This window comes from Corylus avellana, chromosome 9, assembly GCF_965113065.1.
Source record: "Corylus avellana chromosome 9, dhCorAvel1.hap1.2, whole genome shotgun sequence".
Taxonomy (NCBI): Eukaryota; Viridiplantae; Streptophyta; class Magnoliopsida; order Fagales; family Betulaceae; genus Corylus; species Corylus avellana.
In genome coordinates this window covers 15695690-15714573 of record NC_142498.1, presented here as the reverse complement: position 1 = coordinate 15714573, position 18884 = coordinate 15695690, and the positions used below count along the sequence as shown (strand labels likewise).

At 34.7% G+C, this 18884-nt stretch overlaps 1 protein-coding gene across 1 annotated transcript; it reads right to left on the bottom strand.

Annotated features, from left to right (window-relative positions):
- Positions 1-844: 844 nt before the first annotated feature.
- Positions 845-6301, bottom strand: LOC132189271 (NADPH--cytochrome P450 reductase). Its single transcript, XM_059603934.2, has 18 exons — positions 5784-6301; positions 5616-5675; positions 5452-5528; positions 5306-5363; positions 5099-5182; positions 4926-4962; positions 4359-4428; positions 4046-4240; positions 3854-3946; positions 3388-3613; positions 3214-3297; positions 2976-3127; positions 2370-2466; positions 2089-2238; positions 1900-1977; positions 1675-1797; positions 1459-1572; positions 845-1315 (listed from the first exon to the last, which is right to left on the bottom strand). The coding sequence occupies exons 1-18, from the start codon at positions 6117-6119 to the stop codon at positions 1235-1237; spliced, it is 2115 nt and encodes a 704-aa protein (XP_059459917.2). The 5' UTR covers positions 6120-6301; the 3' UTR covers positions 845-1234.
- Positions 6302-18884: the final 12583 nt, after the last annotated feature.

Below are 18884 nucleotides of genomic sequence, written 5' to 3'. Positions count from 1 at the left end.
GAGCTCTCAAAGGGAAAAGTTGGCTCAAGACATAAGTAGGGGGCAATGCGTTGGTCTCACACGCCGTTGGAGAGGTTGGATGGTGGCAGGGATGGAGCGAGCTTGATTTTGGAGGGACTCAAGGCCAAAAAAATTTTGAGGAGTGACTAATTGACAAAAAAATACCTTAAATTATTATTTTTTTACCTAAAAATTGTTTTTTTTTTCTTGTAATCTGGGGGGACCAAGGCCACTGCCGGTCCCCCCCTAAATCTGTCTCTAGATGGTGGGCAGCTGAAGGTTGGGAGGCCAATGGAGGAGCACGTGTGCGCGATAGAGATGGACAAACAGTGAAAAATCTAACTTCCATCTTCCAACAAAGGAAGAAAATTAGAAAAAATAAAAATAAAAATACAAAAAATAAAAAAGAGGCAAAGGAAGGGAAGAGTAAGTGGCGGAGGAGAGGGAGAGAAAAGTGGGATCTGATGCCGCTAGGTGGTGGCGAGTAGGTCACATGCACCACTGGAGGGGCTGGATGGCCGGTGGCTTGTGGTGGTGGATCATGAGTCGGGGAAGGCCAAGGGGCGTGCATGGGCTAAAGTGAACGAATGGCAATACATCTAGCCTTCAATACAAAGACCGACTTATCTTTTTTATTTTTATCAGAAATCGCACAAGAACAGTTGTAGCAGAGATCATTACTTTCTGGTTGTCACATTGCTATTTGTCGCTTATTAAATAATTATATCGTTCAAAAAAAATAATAATAATAATTATATCGCTACCCTCGTTGATTTATTTTTTGTATCAGCGATAATCTTTGATTTATATTGAACTTGAATTCTCAGGCCAAGGGCAATCAATATCATGACAAAAAGAACTTGGTTACTTCATAGTAAGCATAAATCCACGCAATACAATTACATAAAAGGAGAAAATCATGTGTCATTGAACCATCTTGCTGGTTCATACAAGGAATATTGGAGCTCATAACCTCTGCCTACCAATAATTATAATACTTAATATATATATATATATATATATAAACAAAAAAAAAAAAATCGTTCATATGGAACATGTAAAAAGAATCACAGAACCGACTTCTAGGGGGTAAAAACATGTGCAATTGTCCTTAAACGGTAATTGAAGGCATCACAATAAGCCACCCGCCCGCACACTTGTTTTACCCCCACCCTTGTATTCTACCCAATTTCTATAGGCTTCTTCCTCCTTTACCAGATGCTGAAAGGAATCGTTACCATACATCACGCAGATACCTGCCATTCATTTGCAGATTCTTTACCATGCTCTCAGCTTTGGAGCTGTTGAGAGATCCCTGAAATCCATAAGCCAGCTTTATTAGTGATTTAAATAGATAATATGAAAGAGTCTATATGAGATTCACCCGACTCGGTAAATGGTCAGCCATCCCAAAATTTATTTGTGCGCAAATATCTAATCAATCATTTTTGACTTCACCTGTTCTTGCACGATGGTGTGGAGCGTTCGGTGGACATCCCTAGCCATGCCTTTGGCATCCCCACATACATAAATGTAACCTCCTTCGGAAATCGCATTCCAAATATCCGCAGCCTGCATGAAAGGGAAACACGTGGCTTAGCATTTTTGAAGTTATTGTGAATTTTACTCCTGAGGCTGAAAAGGGGTGGTGGGTGGGTGGGATAGGTCTGGTACCTTCTCGATCATTTTATGCTGCACATATTCCTTTGTAGGCCCCTCACGCGAGAAGGCAACAACTAGCTCAGAAAGAGCACCAGTCTCCACAAAGTTGTTCAGCTCATCTTCATAGATGTAATCCTGGGAACAATAAAGATAGATGATGTGACTACACTTTCTTTTTTTTCTTTTTTTTTTTTTTCCTTTTTTCTGTCTTTTTTATTTGATAGTTGCCTGACTTACCATTTGACGGTTCCTGCATCCAAAGAATAAGATGGAAGATCCCAGTTCAGCTCCCTCTCTTTTGAGAGCTAATCTTTCCTGAAAAAGTAATAATTGCTTGCAATTAGCTCAAGCTGCTTCAATGCAATATGAAGAATCACGAACAAAGTGACTGAATATCAATGCAAGTTTTTTTTTTAAAAAAAAAACCTGTAGGAAACCCCTGAATGGAGCAAATCCGGTGCCAGGGCCAATCATAATAACAGGCACTTTAGTATCTGCAGGGAGTTTGAAGTTTGATTGCCTAACAAAAATGGGAGCCCAACTGCAATCATGGCTTTTCTCCATGGGCACAGCATTCTGGAAAGGAACAACGAAAAAAGTGTATCACTATAAGAAATCCAATTGACACATTTAACAGCCACATGAATTTAAAATTGTTTGCTGAGAAAATCATGGATATAAAGAGAATGACAAAATAAACTAGCTACCTTCATCCAAGTAGAGCAAACTCCTTTGTGAATCCGCCCAGCTGGTGTTTTCTCATAAACTAATGCACATGTAACATGAATCCTAGAGGGCGCCATCCTGCAGAACATATTTGCATATCATGATTAGATAGATAACAAAATAAATGAAATGCCAGGAAGAGTGAAGAACTAAACAGACAGTAATCTATCTTATATCATTTGCCTGGTAGTTAAGCAAGTGAGGATTACTACATTGTTTTCCTACATCAAAACATCCTTAGCACCTCCTAAAGTTCCCTTCCTCTATTGGGATTATGAAAATCTGACATGTAAACATATTTATCCTCAAGACCTCAACTATAAAAAATGACAACTTTTCCCTTTAGTGGGACCAATCCTTAAAACTTATTTTGCTCGAATTCAAAGAAACAGTATTCAGTCAGCATAACTGACAAGCATAAAGCAGGAAATAGATAAAAATCTTGATACGATGTAGATCATCACAACATCATTGGTCCAAGTATCACGAAACCTCTCTTCTCTGAATAACATGGTTGAAGTCTGATACTTTACTATTTGCCAAAGAAAGAAAAGGGAGACAGAAAACTAAAGAGCATACATATGTACCTTGGGGATGATGAGATTGAATAGTATCTGGGCTGCAAGCGTGGGGCAACTGCTGCAAAGAAGACACCAAGTGGGGGCTTTGCTGATGAAAATTCAGCCATGACTTCCAAGAGGCTTCTCTGACTAGCAACCACCCATTGTGCATATTCATCCTGTACAGGTTTACACTAAAACTTACTTCGATGTATAAATTAAAAAGGTCAATAAGTGACTAATTTCATATCAAAATATTCACAACCTTTCCAGCAGGTGATGCAAGATGTCTTAATCGGTCAGCTTCAGTTGGATCAGAAGCATGAGCTGCTAATGCGAGTAGGGAAGACTGGAATATATGCACTTGGGTTGTTAATCATTCAAAGTAACAAACAAACTTCATTGGAAAACATGTATGAAACATTGACCCAAAACAAACCTTTTTGGGTGAACTCAAAAGATCAGCATATCGAGTCAGTGCTGTTCTTAAAGAACAGGGTGGGAAAGGAGGTAGTAAGGAGCCTCCGCTAACTGGTGTGCCATCCTCTCTTTCAGTGTGGATGGAGAAATAAGTATCTGGTGACAAACCCAATAAGCTTAGTGCCTCCTCTACAATTTCGCTTAGATTCTCGCAGTAAACACCAACATGATCCCCAGTTTCATATCTGAGAAAGAAACAAGAATGACTACAAGAGGAAATATTTACGCATTACCAATATACAAGTAAGTATTTCTTTCAGCTTTTTGTTAATCTTCAAATTGTCACCATTTCTAGTACGAGAAATATTTGATAAATCATCAGGAACAAATGTAATTACGTAATTACACCATTTAATAACATATTCACCCCCCCCCCCCCCCCCCCCCCCCAAAAAAAAAAAAGGGGGAAAAGTAAGCAGGCTTACGAAAGTCCAGAGTCAGAAATGTCAAATTCCAGGTGGGTGCAAGAACGATCAGATGCAGAAGTGTGAAGCTCCTTTCTCACAGCGACATTGGACCTTCATGCAGTGATCAGCTAATAGGTTAGTTACAAAGAAAAAAAAAAATTGAAATGAATTGCAAACTGGAAATCCATAAAGTACTTTCACCATTCATACCTGCATGGATGTTGAGCATCATAAACCGCATTGCCATTTCCATTAGCTAAACTTTTGTCAACTACTGATGCATCAGCACTGTCATAGAACACAACCCGATATTCCAATACAGCAGCAGTGTACGGGGTAGTAACTGTTGTTGGATCATCCTCATCTCGAAGCAATTGATCCAACTCAGGCCACACCAATTCCCGCCTAGACATAGTAAAAATCAATGAAGAAAAAAATGAGTTGCTTAAAACATAATAAAAATAAGTAAATGGTAGAAAGAAGTTTGTGCAGTCGATCAACATAGCAACTAAGGTTCCCATACCAAGCAGTGAAGTCATCTTCAATGCATTGATCATCATCTCCAAGACCCACTGGAACAAGGCGCTTCCCACCTGAAAATGCAAAAATAAAGATTATGTTGGCAAAGAATATCTGCTTAGTAAAAAACAAAATTGTTGGCAGACAAGAAAATTAAGGAGAAAACATATCAGTACATATACCATGTCAGAAACCTTTCAAATTCAAGGTCCACATTGCCGAAAGGAATAACATTTTTCTCCAATAATCTTTATTAGTCATTTAATTTCTGTTTATTCATTTGGATACAAGATCAACAATTCACCAAAAACAACCTATGCATTTTAGAGAGAATGAAACCAAAATAGCAAGTGCTATTCTTATCGAAAATTTCATAATCAGGGGAGCAAGCTGGTAAAGTAGCATTAAAAGTAACAATCACGCATGTGAAAGAAGCTATATATATATATATATATATATAGCCTAACATCCATTCGATAAATCATCATCATATCAGAGTGGAACATCTTATAATCCACAAATTCCTAAAAATTTCAACACCGACGAATAATTAGAAAACATAAAAACATACCCTGCTCGGTAAGGATGTCATCCACCACCTTGGCAACCTGTTTCCCAGTGACAGTAAACATGAATCAAACATTGCCCAACACAAGGAAACAGAAAAACCTATAACTCCATAGCCCGGCAGCTATAAACTGGAGCGACATGAACTCAATATTAAATAAGAATCTGAATGCCAACCTTGTTGAAATGTTCATACTGCCTATTGCCAAGCCCAAACACTCCGTACTGAAGGTTCTGAAGCCACTCCCCTCTCTCCTTCCCCTGAATCCACAATCACACATTAAGAAACGAAAAAGATTACCATCAAATCTAGCTCTTGATAACCCAGAGTTATAATCCTTCCACCCAAAAAAAAAAAAAAAAAAATGACATATCCGGGTTTACCTCTGAAAACCATTTATAGAACCTGGCCGCATTGTCGGTCGGTTCACCATCTCCATATCTACACATCCACAATTTACCAAATCGATTAACCACATGAATTTTTTTTCTAAATAAAATAAAATAAACATTACAGCATAGAAACTTACGTGGCCAAGAAGAAGAAAGCCAAGCCCTCTTTCTTCATTTTCTCCTCGTACTCTTCGTCGTCGGCCGCATAATCGTCCTACAAAGTCGATTACCAGACTTTCAACAACGAAGAAACGAAATTCAATTCCACATAAAAGTCAACCATACATCCACAAATACATACCAGATCAACTACTTTAAACGTCGCCTTCTCGTACCGCACTTTCGCCTCCTCGGCTAATGCCTAAATCGAGTCAATCAAGATAAAGCAACCATAAGCTCAAAGCCTCACACATACATGCACGTGTATGTATACATAGAAATGAAATTATGTATGCATGTAGAGGCGAACCTTTGCGAATCCTTCGGCAGTACCGGTCTGCGTGCCGAAGAAGATGGTGACCTTCTTTGAGCCATCGTCAACTTCCAGCTCCGGCGCTTTAACGATCAACGGCTTGAGAGGCTCCACGGTTTTTGGTTTGGAACCGTTGGATCTCCGCCAAATCAAGACGATGACGCAGCCGATGAGGACCGCAATGGAAGTGGTCAAAATCATTACAATCTCACGGTTCTCGAAGATAAGGGAAGCCACCTCGTTTGCGGAGTCGGACGACACGTTGGAGGGGTCCACTTTGCCCTTGATGATTGCCGACATGAGATCCAACGGCGAGCTGGACGACGATTGCATAGTTGTGAAAGACGGAGAACGCCGGCGAAGGAAACGATTGCAGCAGGTAAATTGGAAGAAGCGTAGGGAGGGAAATGAAGAGAGCCTCTCAGCTTGGGTAGTTGGTGGGTGCGAAGTAGTTGAAGAGAGACACCCTGAGAGAGAAAGGGGCGGGGTAGGAAGGGGTTATATTGTGGAGGGAGGGAGAAAGTGCGCGAGCGTGCGACGAACCTCAACCAAACCAACGCCCACCAAACCAGACTAGTCAAACCCACCTAACACCCATGTTAACCATGGTTAACACCCTGGGTCAGCTTGCATTTTTCCCTTTCCTTTTTTTTTCTTTTAAGCCGTGGCTGAATGAATGCGACAGATTTTTTATTTTTTATTTTTTATTTTTTGCGCGCTAAAAATAACGCAAAACAGAAATTGGAAAGGATAATTGGAGTTCCGAAAATGCCATTTTCCGTCTTTTTCAGGAAAAGGTGGCGAGGAGGAAGGAAGGAAAAAAAAACTGCCCTGGTGTGCTTCGCTCTTCCACAGTCCACACCAACCATTTTTTAGTCTCTCCCTAGAAGTTTTTCTTAGATTTTGGTTAAATTTAGAAAACTAAACTTCTTTTCTACTTTTCTATTTAGATAAATTATACGACAACTTTCATTACTCTTTTTCTTTATGCTATTTAATTTTATTTTATTTTTCAAATAAATATTAAAAAAATTATATTAAATTAATATTAATATAAGTAAAAGTGCTATCTTACATGCCCTTGCTTGGTTTAATCTAAGATAACACTTTTAATTCTTTGGTGTTCCTTTGGTAGGAAGTATGTTTGCATATGGCTATTTTTTTTTCTTTTTTTTTTTAAAAACATTTAACATTTAAGGAAGAAAATGAGATCGAAGACGGTTGTTAGTGTGTTAACACTTGAATTATGTGAATCGTGAATCGTGATTTTTGCTATAAAATGATGTCTCGTTCAATAATTTCTTTTTAGGGAGATTTTATTTTATTTTTAAAAATGTTTTAATGTGACAAAAGAAAAACGTTACTCAGCATTTTTAAGTAGCATTCTTGTCTTTTTTAAATAAATAAATATGAATATACCACGTAAATGCTATTTGAGATTGAGCAGCATCATTTCTCGTGACAGAAATAAAGTAATTTTAAATGTTTTGTATTTTGTATTATATTTTTTTAAAAAAAAAAAAAATCAAAGTGAATATTTTTAAAATTGGATTTTTTTTTTTTTTTTTTTGGGCATCTGAATATGTGACCCGGGTTTTTTTTTTAAGGTTTCACTTTCACAAGGCAACAGACGCCGGGGTACACCGCACACAAACGTTGGGCTCACAACACGACGACGTGGAAGAAGTGGAGTCACAGGAATCCCAGTGTTTCAATTCAGGTGCGCCTACGTCACGCCCCAAGTGTTTTGATTGGGCAATTTTGTGGGTTAAGACCGAGTTTACCATCCAAGCCAAAATATATTAAAAAAAAAATCAAGTTTGTGGGATTGGGATTTGCCTCGATTTTCACGTCAGTTGAGTGCCGACCGTTTCTCATCCAACCGTTTGCTGGATGGGAAGACGTATCGTCCTGAAGAACTCTTTTCGGACAAAGATTCCCTTCGTTTCCCTCATAATAATTTCATGATCACATTTCTAATAATAATTTAATCCAAAAACTTTAATTAGAAGTTTTGAGAAGATTACTCAAATTCTAAAAAATCTCAATTATCCAATTTTTAATAATAATTTAATTGAAAAACTTCAATTAGAATCTTTAAACTATTACATATTTTGAGAAAATTTCTAAAGTTTTAAAAATTCTCAATTTTACCATCGTAACTTTAAACATGATTAAATGGCATTTATATCTTTGAATTTTTTATAAAATTTTAAATTTACCATTTTGGCCCATATATTTTTCTTTTAAAAAACGAAAATTAAGGGTATTTTTGTCAATTTTTGTTAAAGTTGACAAATGGGATATATTATGTCAAATTGAAAGTTTAGGAGTTAAAATTGAGAATTTTTCTCAAAACGTCTGATAGTTCAGGGTCCTTCGTAAAGTTTTCCTTAATTTAATACTGTATTATCCCTTTCCTTTGGACAAAGAAATTAAATTGCTGTTCAAAAGGGCAAAAAATTTTTTAAAAAAAATTCAATAATGTTGGTTGATCACGAATCGAAGAAGACAATATAGCTCTTCTAATCAGTCTACGTAAGGAAATCTGGTGAAGATAATAAGCCTAATTAATAATTTAAACTTGTTTATCATGCTGACATGTAAGTTGAAACTCGGATTGGTAGAAAGAGTTGTTGGGGCAGTGGAGAGAACAGCTATTCCTTGGATTGTCAATGCACTTATTCGTTCTCTCCTTTTCTGTATACTTATCATACCACGTTTTTTAGTGAAGAAAATTATGATACCACCAACTTACAAATTATGTGGGGATATTCTTTTTCTTTTTTTTTTTAATTCAATTAGCACTTTTATTATTGAACGCTAAGGAGTTACAATTTTTTTTTTTAAGAGAAAACTTCACAAAATTCTCATGAACTTTATCAAGTTCTCCCAAAATGAGGGAGAAACAGAGCAAACTCTTCTATGCGGATGAAGAACAGAGCAACCAATTTGGAAAGTTTAGTATGCGGTAGAGATTGAACAAGAACCAAAAGATAATCAATTAAATATCTTCTTTGATTAATTAATCTCGAGTTACAATAAGAATGAAATATACTTTATACACTGGTTACATTGAGCTTCGAGTTAACATAATGATAACAAGAAGAATAACTAACGGTTTAAACTAAGTCAATACAATTGCATTAACAACTTGAACTATATTTACAACTGAAAAATATTAGTTAGCTATGTACACGTGTGTGCAGCTCTTCGTGTCTTTGACTTGCTAATAAACTTCTACGCCTTTTAAAAGTATCTTCAAAGTTCAAAAGCTCTCAATTAAGGTTATCAAACTTTCAATTTCTTTCAATGAAAAAATACTTTTTTGCCCCTTATCAATGGTGTAACAACTTTATTTCCGTTTTTTACGAAAGTTTGACGGAGATACAGTCTCTGTTTTTAGCCATTATCTAAATACCATCTTTGACACAAAATGAAACTGAGGGGGGAAAAAATAAAGTTGTTAAACCACATGGGGTCAAATGTATTTAACCCTTCTTTTAATTACCCTATTCCGGTAGAATTTTTCGTTAAATCTTATTAAAATTTTCAAAATATATTATTTTTTTATTAGAAAAAAAAATGAAATAAAAAATTATAAAGATTCATGTGTTTATTTTATTTTTTAAAAAAACAAAAAACAAAAAACATATTTTTAATATACAAGGTAAACTGGATGATGTTCTTGTTGCTTAAGCATTGCCTCTTCTTGAACAAGCATATTGACCAATTCATTTACATTTCACTTATCCTTAATAATTTTGTAATGAATTAAAATAGCCCATACTGAGGAGGAAAGGGAATCAGTATAATTTGCAAGAAAAGAACTCGTCCACATTCAACCCAAGAGCTTTTAGTTTAGCAGCTAGATTTGTCATTTCAAGGATATGCTCATGCATCAAATTCATAGTAGTAAGTTCAGTCATCAATGTCACAGTAAGAGACTTTTAGCTGAACGTAAACGTTCTTCCATAGTTAGGAAGCATTAACTTAATATTATTCGCTATGCTCATTCGCATAAACATAATGCTCAATCTATCAAGACCTGTATACAATCTTTTCTTTTGCACTGACTGAATCAATAATAGCAGACAATTTCTCGGTATGAAGTACCGAATCAAGATCTAGAACACCAAGGTGAGACTAAGCTTGTTCAAACCAATTTAAGAAATTCGTTCCATTAAGAATTACAACAAATGAAGCATACAAATGTAGCGAAATAGGATTGACACTTCAATTAAATAAATGCTCACTACATTAATGATTTGAGTTAATACACGTCAAATAATATTCTAAACAATAAGGTACTATTTTAACTCACATTTGGTTGAAAGTTACGATATACTAAAATTTAATCATTATGGTGATTCCCTTTCATATGTAGGAATAATTAATAATGCATCCGTAATTTGGTAGGTCAATTACCTTTGAGTATCTGGCTCCAACTCTCAATTAAGGATACACACTAATTATCATATTTCAATTTATCAATCACTTGAAAGGTAGTACACATTTGGGCCAATCCAAAATATTCATGTAATTAAAAAACCATAAAAATTTTGCAATGTCATTATCTCAATGCATGGGATATGGACAGAGACGGAGGGAGGGGGGACCGGGGTGGGCCATGGTCCCCCCCAAAATAAGGAAAAAAATATTATAAGTAAAAAAAATAATAAAAATTAAAAAAAAAAAGTAAAGTTAAAGTTTTAATTTTAGTTATTTAGCCCCCTCAAAAAAAAAAAAAAAAAAAAAAAAATTGGCCCTATTTTTAATTTTGTTAGCCCATACCCACTAAGTTTTTTTATTTTTGGCCCTTACTTTCAAATGTCCACTTTTTTTGGCTCTTACGGTAGTCTTTAGTTTATAAAAAACAACCAAAATAATTTTTTTTTTATAAAAAAAATTTTGGCTGGCCCCCTCCCATAGAATTTCCTGGCTCCGTCCCTGGATATGGATATTAAGTTTTAAATATATGACTTTAAATCTATTAATCTTTCTAGTTGGGTCACTTTGGTGATTACCAAATTATTTTATAATATAGATTTCAATTCGAAATAATGACAATGCAAAGCTAAAAATATAAAGCTAGACTCCAACTACACTAAAGGGGGATGAATCGATGTTTATCAAAAATAATGCGAAATTAAAACTAAGAAGCATGCAACAATCAATCACCGAAAATCATCGAAGCAATAAACAACAGACACACGAATTTTGGTGACAAAGTAGAAACCTTTGAAAAACTCTTCAAAAGGAAAAAACCACTCAATCATGTACTATAGAAAAATGAGAAATTACAAGTTGTTCACATTTACAAAACCTTTGAAGTTGAAACAAACTTGTTTAGACAAGCAGTGGCGGAGCTAGGATTTTGGTTCAGATGGGTCAAGATTAAAAAATAAAATTGAACAAAAATTTATTAAAATATTAAAAAAATATAGTTAACAAGATTAATTAATTAATTAATTAATTAATTATTGTTTAAAACATATAAATGTAAATTATAATTTATTTTTTCTTTTTATATTCATAAACAATTAATCTATATTGACCAATCTAAATATAAAATTGTAATTAGACATTTTTTATTCAATAATAAATTAGCGTGAAAAATTGATTACATACCTCTTAGAAAAAAATAATTAAACACTTTATTTGGATTTTTTAATGGCTTAAAGAAGAGAAATTTGGCTAATTGAATTTGAATTTGCAAATCACAAATTTGAAGTCACCAAATCGCAACACAGTTTATGAGTTTAGGTTTTACTTTATATATATATATATGTGTGTGTGTGTGTGTGTGTGTGTGAGAGATTACATACCTCTTAGAAAAAAAAATAATTAAACACTTTATTTGGATTGTTTAATGGCTTAAAGAAGGGAAATTTGGCTAATTGAATTTGAATTTGCAAATCACAAATTTGAAATCGCCAAATCGCAACACAGTTTATGAGTTTAGGTTTTACTTTATATATATATATATATGTGTGTGTGTGTGTGTGTGTGTGTGAGAGAAAGAGAGATTACATACCTCTTATAAAAAAAAATAATTAAACACTTTATTTGGATTGTTTAATGGCTTAAAGAAGAGAAATTTGGCTAATTGAATTTGAATTTGCAAATCACAAATTTGAAAATCGCCAAATCGCAACACAGTTTATGACTTTAGGTTTTACTTTATATATATATGTGTGTGTGCGCGCGTGCGTGTGTGTGTGAATCAAATGCCAGAACCTCTGACAGGCTTGTGTGTGTGAGTGTGTGTGAATCAAATGCCAGAACCTCTAACAGGCTTATTTGTGTGTGTGTGAAAATCAAATGCCAGAACCTCTAACAGACTTGTGTGTGTGTGTGTGAATCAAATGCCAAAACCTCTGAGAATCAAATGCCAGAACCTCTAACAGGCTTGTGCGTGTGTGTGAATCAAATGCTAGAACCTCTAACAGGCTTGTGTGTGTGTGTGTGTGTGAATCAAATGCCTGAACCTCTGACAGGCTTCTTGATTGTTGATGAAGAATGGCTTCTGAAATCATAGCAACACTCTTAAGAGAAAATAATTCTGAAGCTCTGAATACTAATAATTATCTCTTAGCACAATATAGAATTTGCTCCCTTAGTTACTTAGAAAAATCGTGCTCAGAAGAGCCATATAGTATTGTGTGTTGATAGAACATCTGACAGGCTTGTGTGTGTGAATCAAATGCCAGAACCTCTGACAGGCTACTTGATTGTTGATGAAGAATAGCTTCTGAAATCATAGCAACACTTTAAGAAAAAATAATTTTGAAGCTTTGAATACTAATAATTATCTCTTAGCACAATATAGAATTTGCTCCCTTAGTTGCTTAGAAAAATCGTGCTCAGAAGAGCCATATATATAGGCAACTAAGAATTAGATTTCCTAATTGAATTAAAAAACCTTAATTTGGAAATTCCAAGCGGTGGTGTTCGGACATTGCGTTCTCCCGTTCGAATGGACCTAGGGTTTTTAAGAAATCCAAGTTGAAATTGGAAACCCTAACACCGCTATCGCACATTGTCGTTCCGACGGTCTTGTCTACTGTTTGAATGCGGCAAGGTTAAACACCATCCTAAAGTCCCTCGTTCGAACCACCATGGAACGGCCTAGCGAACGAAGCTCTCTAGATTCACTATGTGCATTACCCAATCGGATGGCCCATCAAACATATAGCGAATGAAGTTCTTAGGTTTTACTATGGACTGCACTCGTTCAAATGGCCCTTCGAACGAGTGCAGTCTTCTTTATACTTTATCTGTTCGGATGCCTTGCAAACGCTCCAGCGAACGAGGCTCTCTGGAAATAGTACCGAGGCTTGTTGTTCAAACCACACCGAACATGCTTGCAACCGAAGCTTCAAATGAAGAAGAATTATAAAGTTTGAGCATCGAATTAGCCAATATAAATAACTAACAAAAGCAAATAGTCATAATATGCCTTTAACATTGATTGACATAAATATTTATGTATATAAATAACAAAATAACACATGAAATAAAACAATCAATGTTTTAAAGACAAAACCGTTAGTGCCAAAACATTGATTTCTATTATTTAAAGCAACAACAAATTTGAAGCAATGAATCTTGCGAATAGTAAATATGTTTATAACTTGCACTATAAGATATTTGTAAACTGTGCACTAAGATTTTTCCACAATAAAATAAAGAACTCGATGAATCATATGATAATAAAGATATACATGTGTACACAATAAACACTATATTGTTCATATGTATATAATAAAGATCGAATCCGCTTTTATTGCACATAATAGCCACAAGTTCATGCTTTTAATGATGCATATGTTCTATAATTATACACTTCATGCAAGCCATCGTTATATATTAAAATCATTGGGTAATTTCACTTAGCCCCCCTAAAATGTCACGCATTTTGCAAGCATCTCTCCAAACTTGAAAAACTCTCACTTTGATGTATCAATCTTTTGATTTTTTTCCAATTATCCCCCTCCATTAGGATTTAATAAAAAATCTTAACGGAAGGGTGTGAAATTCATAAAATGCCCTCATTTATTTATTTATTTATTAAAAAAAGAATTAGAAAAAGCCCATGACCCGTGGGTTCACCGTTGGATCTAACCCACCCACCTAGTGACCCACGGGTCATATTATTATTATTATTATATATTAAAAAAATAAAAGTGACCATTGAACGGCGGGTCACTTGGTAACCCACGACAAAGTGACCCAAAGGAGGGTCATTTGTGACCCGTTGTGGGTAGGGCTGGGCAAAAACCCACCCAACCTGCCCCGCCCCGCCCCGATCCGCCCCGCCCCGTGCGGATTTTAAGTGTATTTTTGCGGGTACGGGTAGATTTTTCCCAACCCGTGCGGGGCGGGGCGGGTCGCGGGTTTTGAAATTTTTTCCTTGCGGGTACCCGCCCCGCCCCGCCCAACCCCACATAAGTATAAAGCATAAAAAACCCTAACCCTAATATTTTTTTCTTGCATCGTTTCTCACTTTCTCCTCTCTCTCGTCTCTCACGCTTCTCTCTCTCTTGCTCTCTCTCCATCTCTCGTCTGCTTCTCTCTTCGTCCACGTTGCCGCTCGACATCCTCCGGCCACGGGCTATTGCGCCGCTCCCACCTCTAGACCACGATCCAGGTTTTTTTCTCTCTCTCAAGAGATCTCAAGTTTTTGGTCCAGATTTCAATTTTTTTTCTCCCTCAACCAGATTTAATTCCAAGTTCTTTGGTTTAGGTTTGATTCAAGGGTTCTGATGTAGGTTGTGTAACTTGTGTTTGTTTAGGAGGTGAAGAAACCTGCAGAAGAGATGAAACGAAATAGAGAGAAAAAAAGAAGAGAAGCCGGTGGAGGAAAGAAATGAGAGGATCTGAGGAATAAAGAACCCAACCCGCACAACCTGCCCCGATCTACCCCGCCCTGCAACACTCGAACCCGCGCGGATTTTCTTCATTGTGCTCGGGTGGCGGGTTGGAATTTCCAGAACCTGCACTGTGCGGGGCGGGTGAGAAAAATGGCAATACCTGCCCTGCCCCGACCCGTGTCCACCCCTAGCCATGGGTCACCGAGGTGAACCACAATGGGTCACTTTTTTTCTTTTCTTTTTTTAATATAATAATGATAATAATAATTTTTTATTTGTAAAGAAGGGTAAATTTGGAATGTTAAAAAAATTTTAGGGGTATAAAAGTCTTTTTACCCCTTCTACCGTTTGATTTAACTACAATCTCTAACAGAAGTGGGGTAATTGAAAAAAATCAAAAGATCAATACACCAAAGTGAGTTTTTAAAGTTTGGAGGGGTATTTAGAAAAAGCATAACATTTGGGGTTAAGTGAAGTTACCCCTAAATTTATATTCATATATGTCAAACAAGTATGCAAGATGGCCACTAAATAAATTAGCAAGCTGGTAAAATATGCATTATATTCCACAACAATAGCAAACTATTACCAGCAAGTGCAATTCATGTAAGTCATGTAGTTCTAAAAAAAAATAAATAAATAAATAAAGAAAAAAGAAAGTGCAATTCTTGTAAAAGGGTCCTAATTCTTTATTCTTCATACAATAACTTTGTTAGAAATCATAACCTAAAAGAGATCACCAATATGCTTATATATTGGAACTTTACTATAACAATGTTATTAATTAGTCACATACCATAATTATGAAAAGGAGTGTACGTGACATGCATAAATAAACACAAATTTCAAATTCAATGTACTATAATTATAAAAACCTCAACTTAGCATCTAGTCATTTTGTTTTTGCATAAACAAGTGACAAATACAAAACATCACATTCGTATGGGAAAAAAATAAATTAAATAGATACGAATTTGATTAAAAGGTTAACTATATATATTTAACATATTTCTAATAGAAAATCATGAAAATTATATAACATGTAAACAAAAATTGACATAAGATAACTTCTAAAATCTTAACTACCATGCATTTCACTATAAATTGATAAAAAGAAACATACCAGAATTCATTGCTTCTTTAATTATTTTTTGAAAGCTTACATATCATAAATCGATTTCTCTCGCTTCACCCACTTGAGATACACAAAAATGATGAAAATTGCTTATAGTTATAGGGATCCAGATCCCCTCCCATTAGTAGGAAATATGAGATCCTCATATTCCTAATCTCAGCCCTTAAATGAATCTAAGGGTCCAAAATATCTCAATATCAAAAACCAAAAATAAACACAACCACACTGAATTATATATCAAATTTGAATTAAAAAATTAATTAATTAATTTTTTTTAAAATGATAAAAACCAGAGGGGTGGCTCCGCCCATCTGGAGGCAGCGCATGGCCACCCCATCACCTAGGGGTGGCCGCGCACCACCCTAGATCTGCTAGGGTGGCGCATGGCCACTCCCAACATATCTAGGAGTGGCTGCGCGGCCACCCCCATGGCTTAGGGGTGGCCATCCGCCACTCCTAGATGGGCGGAGCCGCCTCTCTAGTTTTTTTTTTTGTCATTTTGTTTAAAAATAATTAATTAATTAATTTTTTAATTCAAATTTAATATATAATCCAGTGTGGTTGTATTTATTTTTAGGTTTTGATATTGGAATATCTTAGACCCTTAGATTCATCTAAGGGTTGAGATTAGGAATATGAGGGTCTCATATTTCTACCCTATAAATATTATTTATAGGGTAGAAAGAGGACTAGTTTCCTTATTCACCATTAATTGTACTTCACATCAAAGTAAGAGTTAAATAAAAAACAACTTCTCTTAATTACTTAAGTCTGTTTGGGAGTGCGTTTTTAAAGAAATAATCTGCGTTTTTAAACTAAATCGTAATTTTGGAGTGTTTGAGATTGCGATTTTAAAAACTCAAATTTTAAAATAGTGAAAAAATCCTGTGCGATTTTAACATGTTTTACCAAACGCTTATGCGATTTTAAAAAATGGCGATTTTAAAAACGCAATTTTTAAAATCGCATTTATTGAAATCGCATTCCCAAAATCAACAATTTATTAAGGATTAGGATTAAACAACCTCATAACTTTAAAGTCTAAGATCCACAACCGATTAAGCTACTTCTTAAAGATATCATGATTTGAGAATTATTGAAAGGATAAATCTTCTTCATTTTTTCTTCTTTCTATCAAAAGTATTATAGGAACGTGTTATTTTGCTGATGTTTTGCATGCCCAAAGTTCAAACACAACCAAATAAGAGAGTGCCGTTGTCAAAAGCATTATAGGAAAATGTTCATTTTGTTAAAGCCACGTTGTCAAATTATACGCATAACACCAAGTTGAAAGTACTGTATAGGTTGTTAGATTACTTTTCATTAAGAAACAAATGTTTGATTTAATGGTGTATTAGGTCAAGTTTGAAAGTGGAATTGTCAAAGGCTCCAAAATGTTTATTCATGCAAACAGTGAAAGTCAATTATTGTGTTGACCATCTGCTTGGATTGACCATTCCATTACCTTCATTTTCTCTTGTGAATCACATGGTCTTCTTCTATTTTTTCTTGGGTTAAGGAACACCTCTTATTATCTCCCAATTATTTTATTATGCTCGTGTGACATTCTCAATTCACCGGAATCAACCCTCGTTAAAAGATAAAAAAAAATATTGATAAATTAACAATTCCACATTAACATAGTAAAATAATAATAAAATAATTGTATGGTATAAAATAAATATTCAAGCTTATTTTATGTTCACAAACGATTCATTTATTTATTAAATCGAGATTAAATCGATTTTTTACTAACCGGTCCCAGTGGCCAGGCTCCTTTAACAGGCTGACCACAGATAGGTCATCTTTTTGCAACAAATCAAGCTTTATTACAATAGGCCTTACTCATCCTGCCTAGTTTGAAGGAGGATTTTAGAACCAAAAGCCAAGCCATGTAAGTACAATATATATATATATATATATATATATATATATATATATATATATATCAAATGATCATGTTAATATTAAAGATAATAAATCAACCCATCGTCCAGGAGGAAGAGTTCCTCTAATTCTATGAATTTTTCTATAATACTCTTTTCTTGCATGATATTCAAGAAAATTTTGGATTGCCTAATATCCCACCGATTAGTAACCCAAGATTTCAGACTTTTAGTAAATGAGAGAGATATACCAGGGCAAAAATCCTATAGATGCAAGATATAGAAGGGGAATGAATACTTTTTTTTTTGGCCATTTTTTCGTCTTTGAATTTTTAATGAACTCGCCTTATTCTCATTTGTCGACTCCATATGATATTAACTAATATTCATATCAAGAATTTCAAATATATATATAACGGAAATCTTTGCGATTTCATTGATAAAAAGATCAAAACCAAGCATAAAACTCTGAAAAATCATAATCCAATGTTATGAGATTACAAAGTCATAAATACAATTACAGTTCTTACAATTGAGCATTATTTATGATCTCAACATTTATGCTAACATGTACAACTGCAGTTTTGGAACAGATCTGCTCTCAGGCAGACTAGATCTAAGACATGGATAGCCATATTCCCAACCTTTATTTTCCGGCCATATTAAGTCTAGGGCAAAGATCAAGAAATAAATTCAATAGCATAATCAAGAAATATGACCATTATTGTTTTTCATTTTTTTTCTCACATAAATTTCTTTAAATAACTCTTATAATAAGAATATTGATGTATACATATAGCTCATGCTCTCTCAACGAGACAAAAATTAGCTATAAATCAGTCTAATATATTGTCATATGTCTCTTAACATGTAAAAAACACATATTTTTTTAATAACATATAATTTTCACGTATTTTTTTTATTAGCGTTAATAAAAAATAAAAAAACATATACTTTTCACATACTTTATGAACACATATTACTTTATTTGACTAATTTGTAACTAATTACTGTGGCTCTCAACATATAAAGAGAGAAATAGTGATCAAAATCCTCTATTTATACACACTTATTCATTATTAATTAAAGGCATGCATTTTCTTCCAACAACCAACAACTTCTTTCCTCGATAATTGAAACCTTTAATGCTGCATTTTAAAGAACTATTGTTTTCCTGCCTACCCATCTGTGAAGCAGTTGG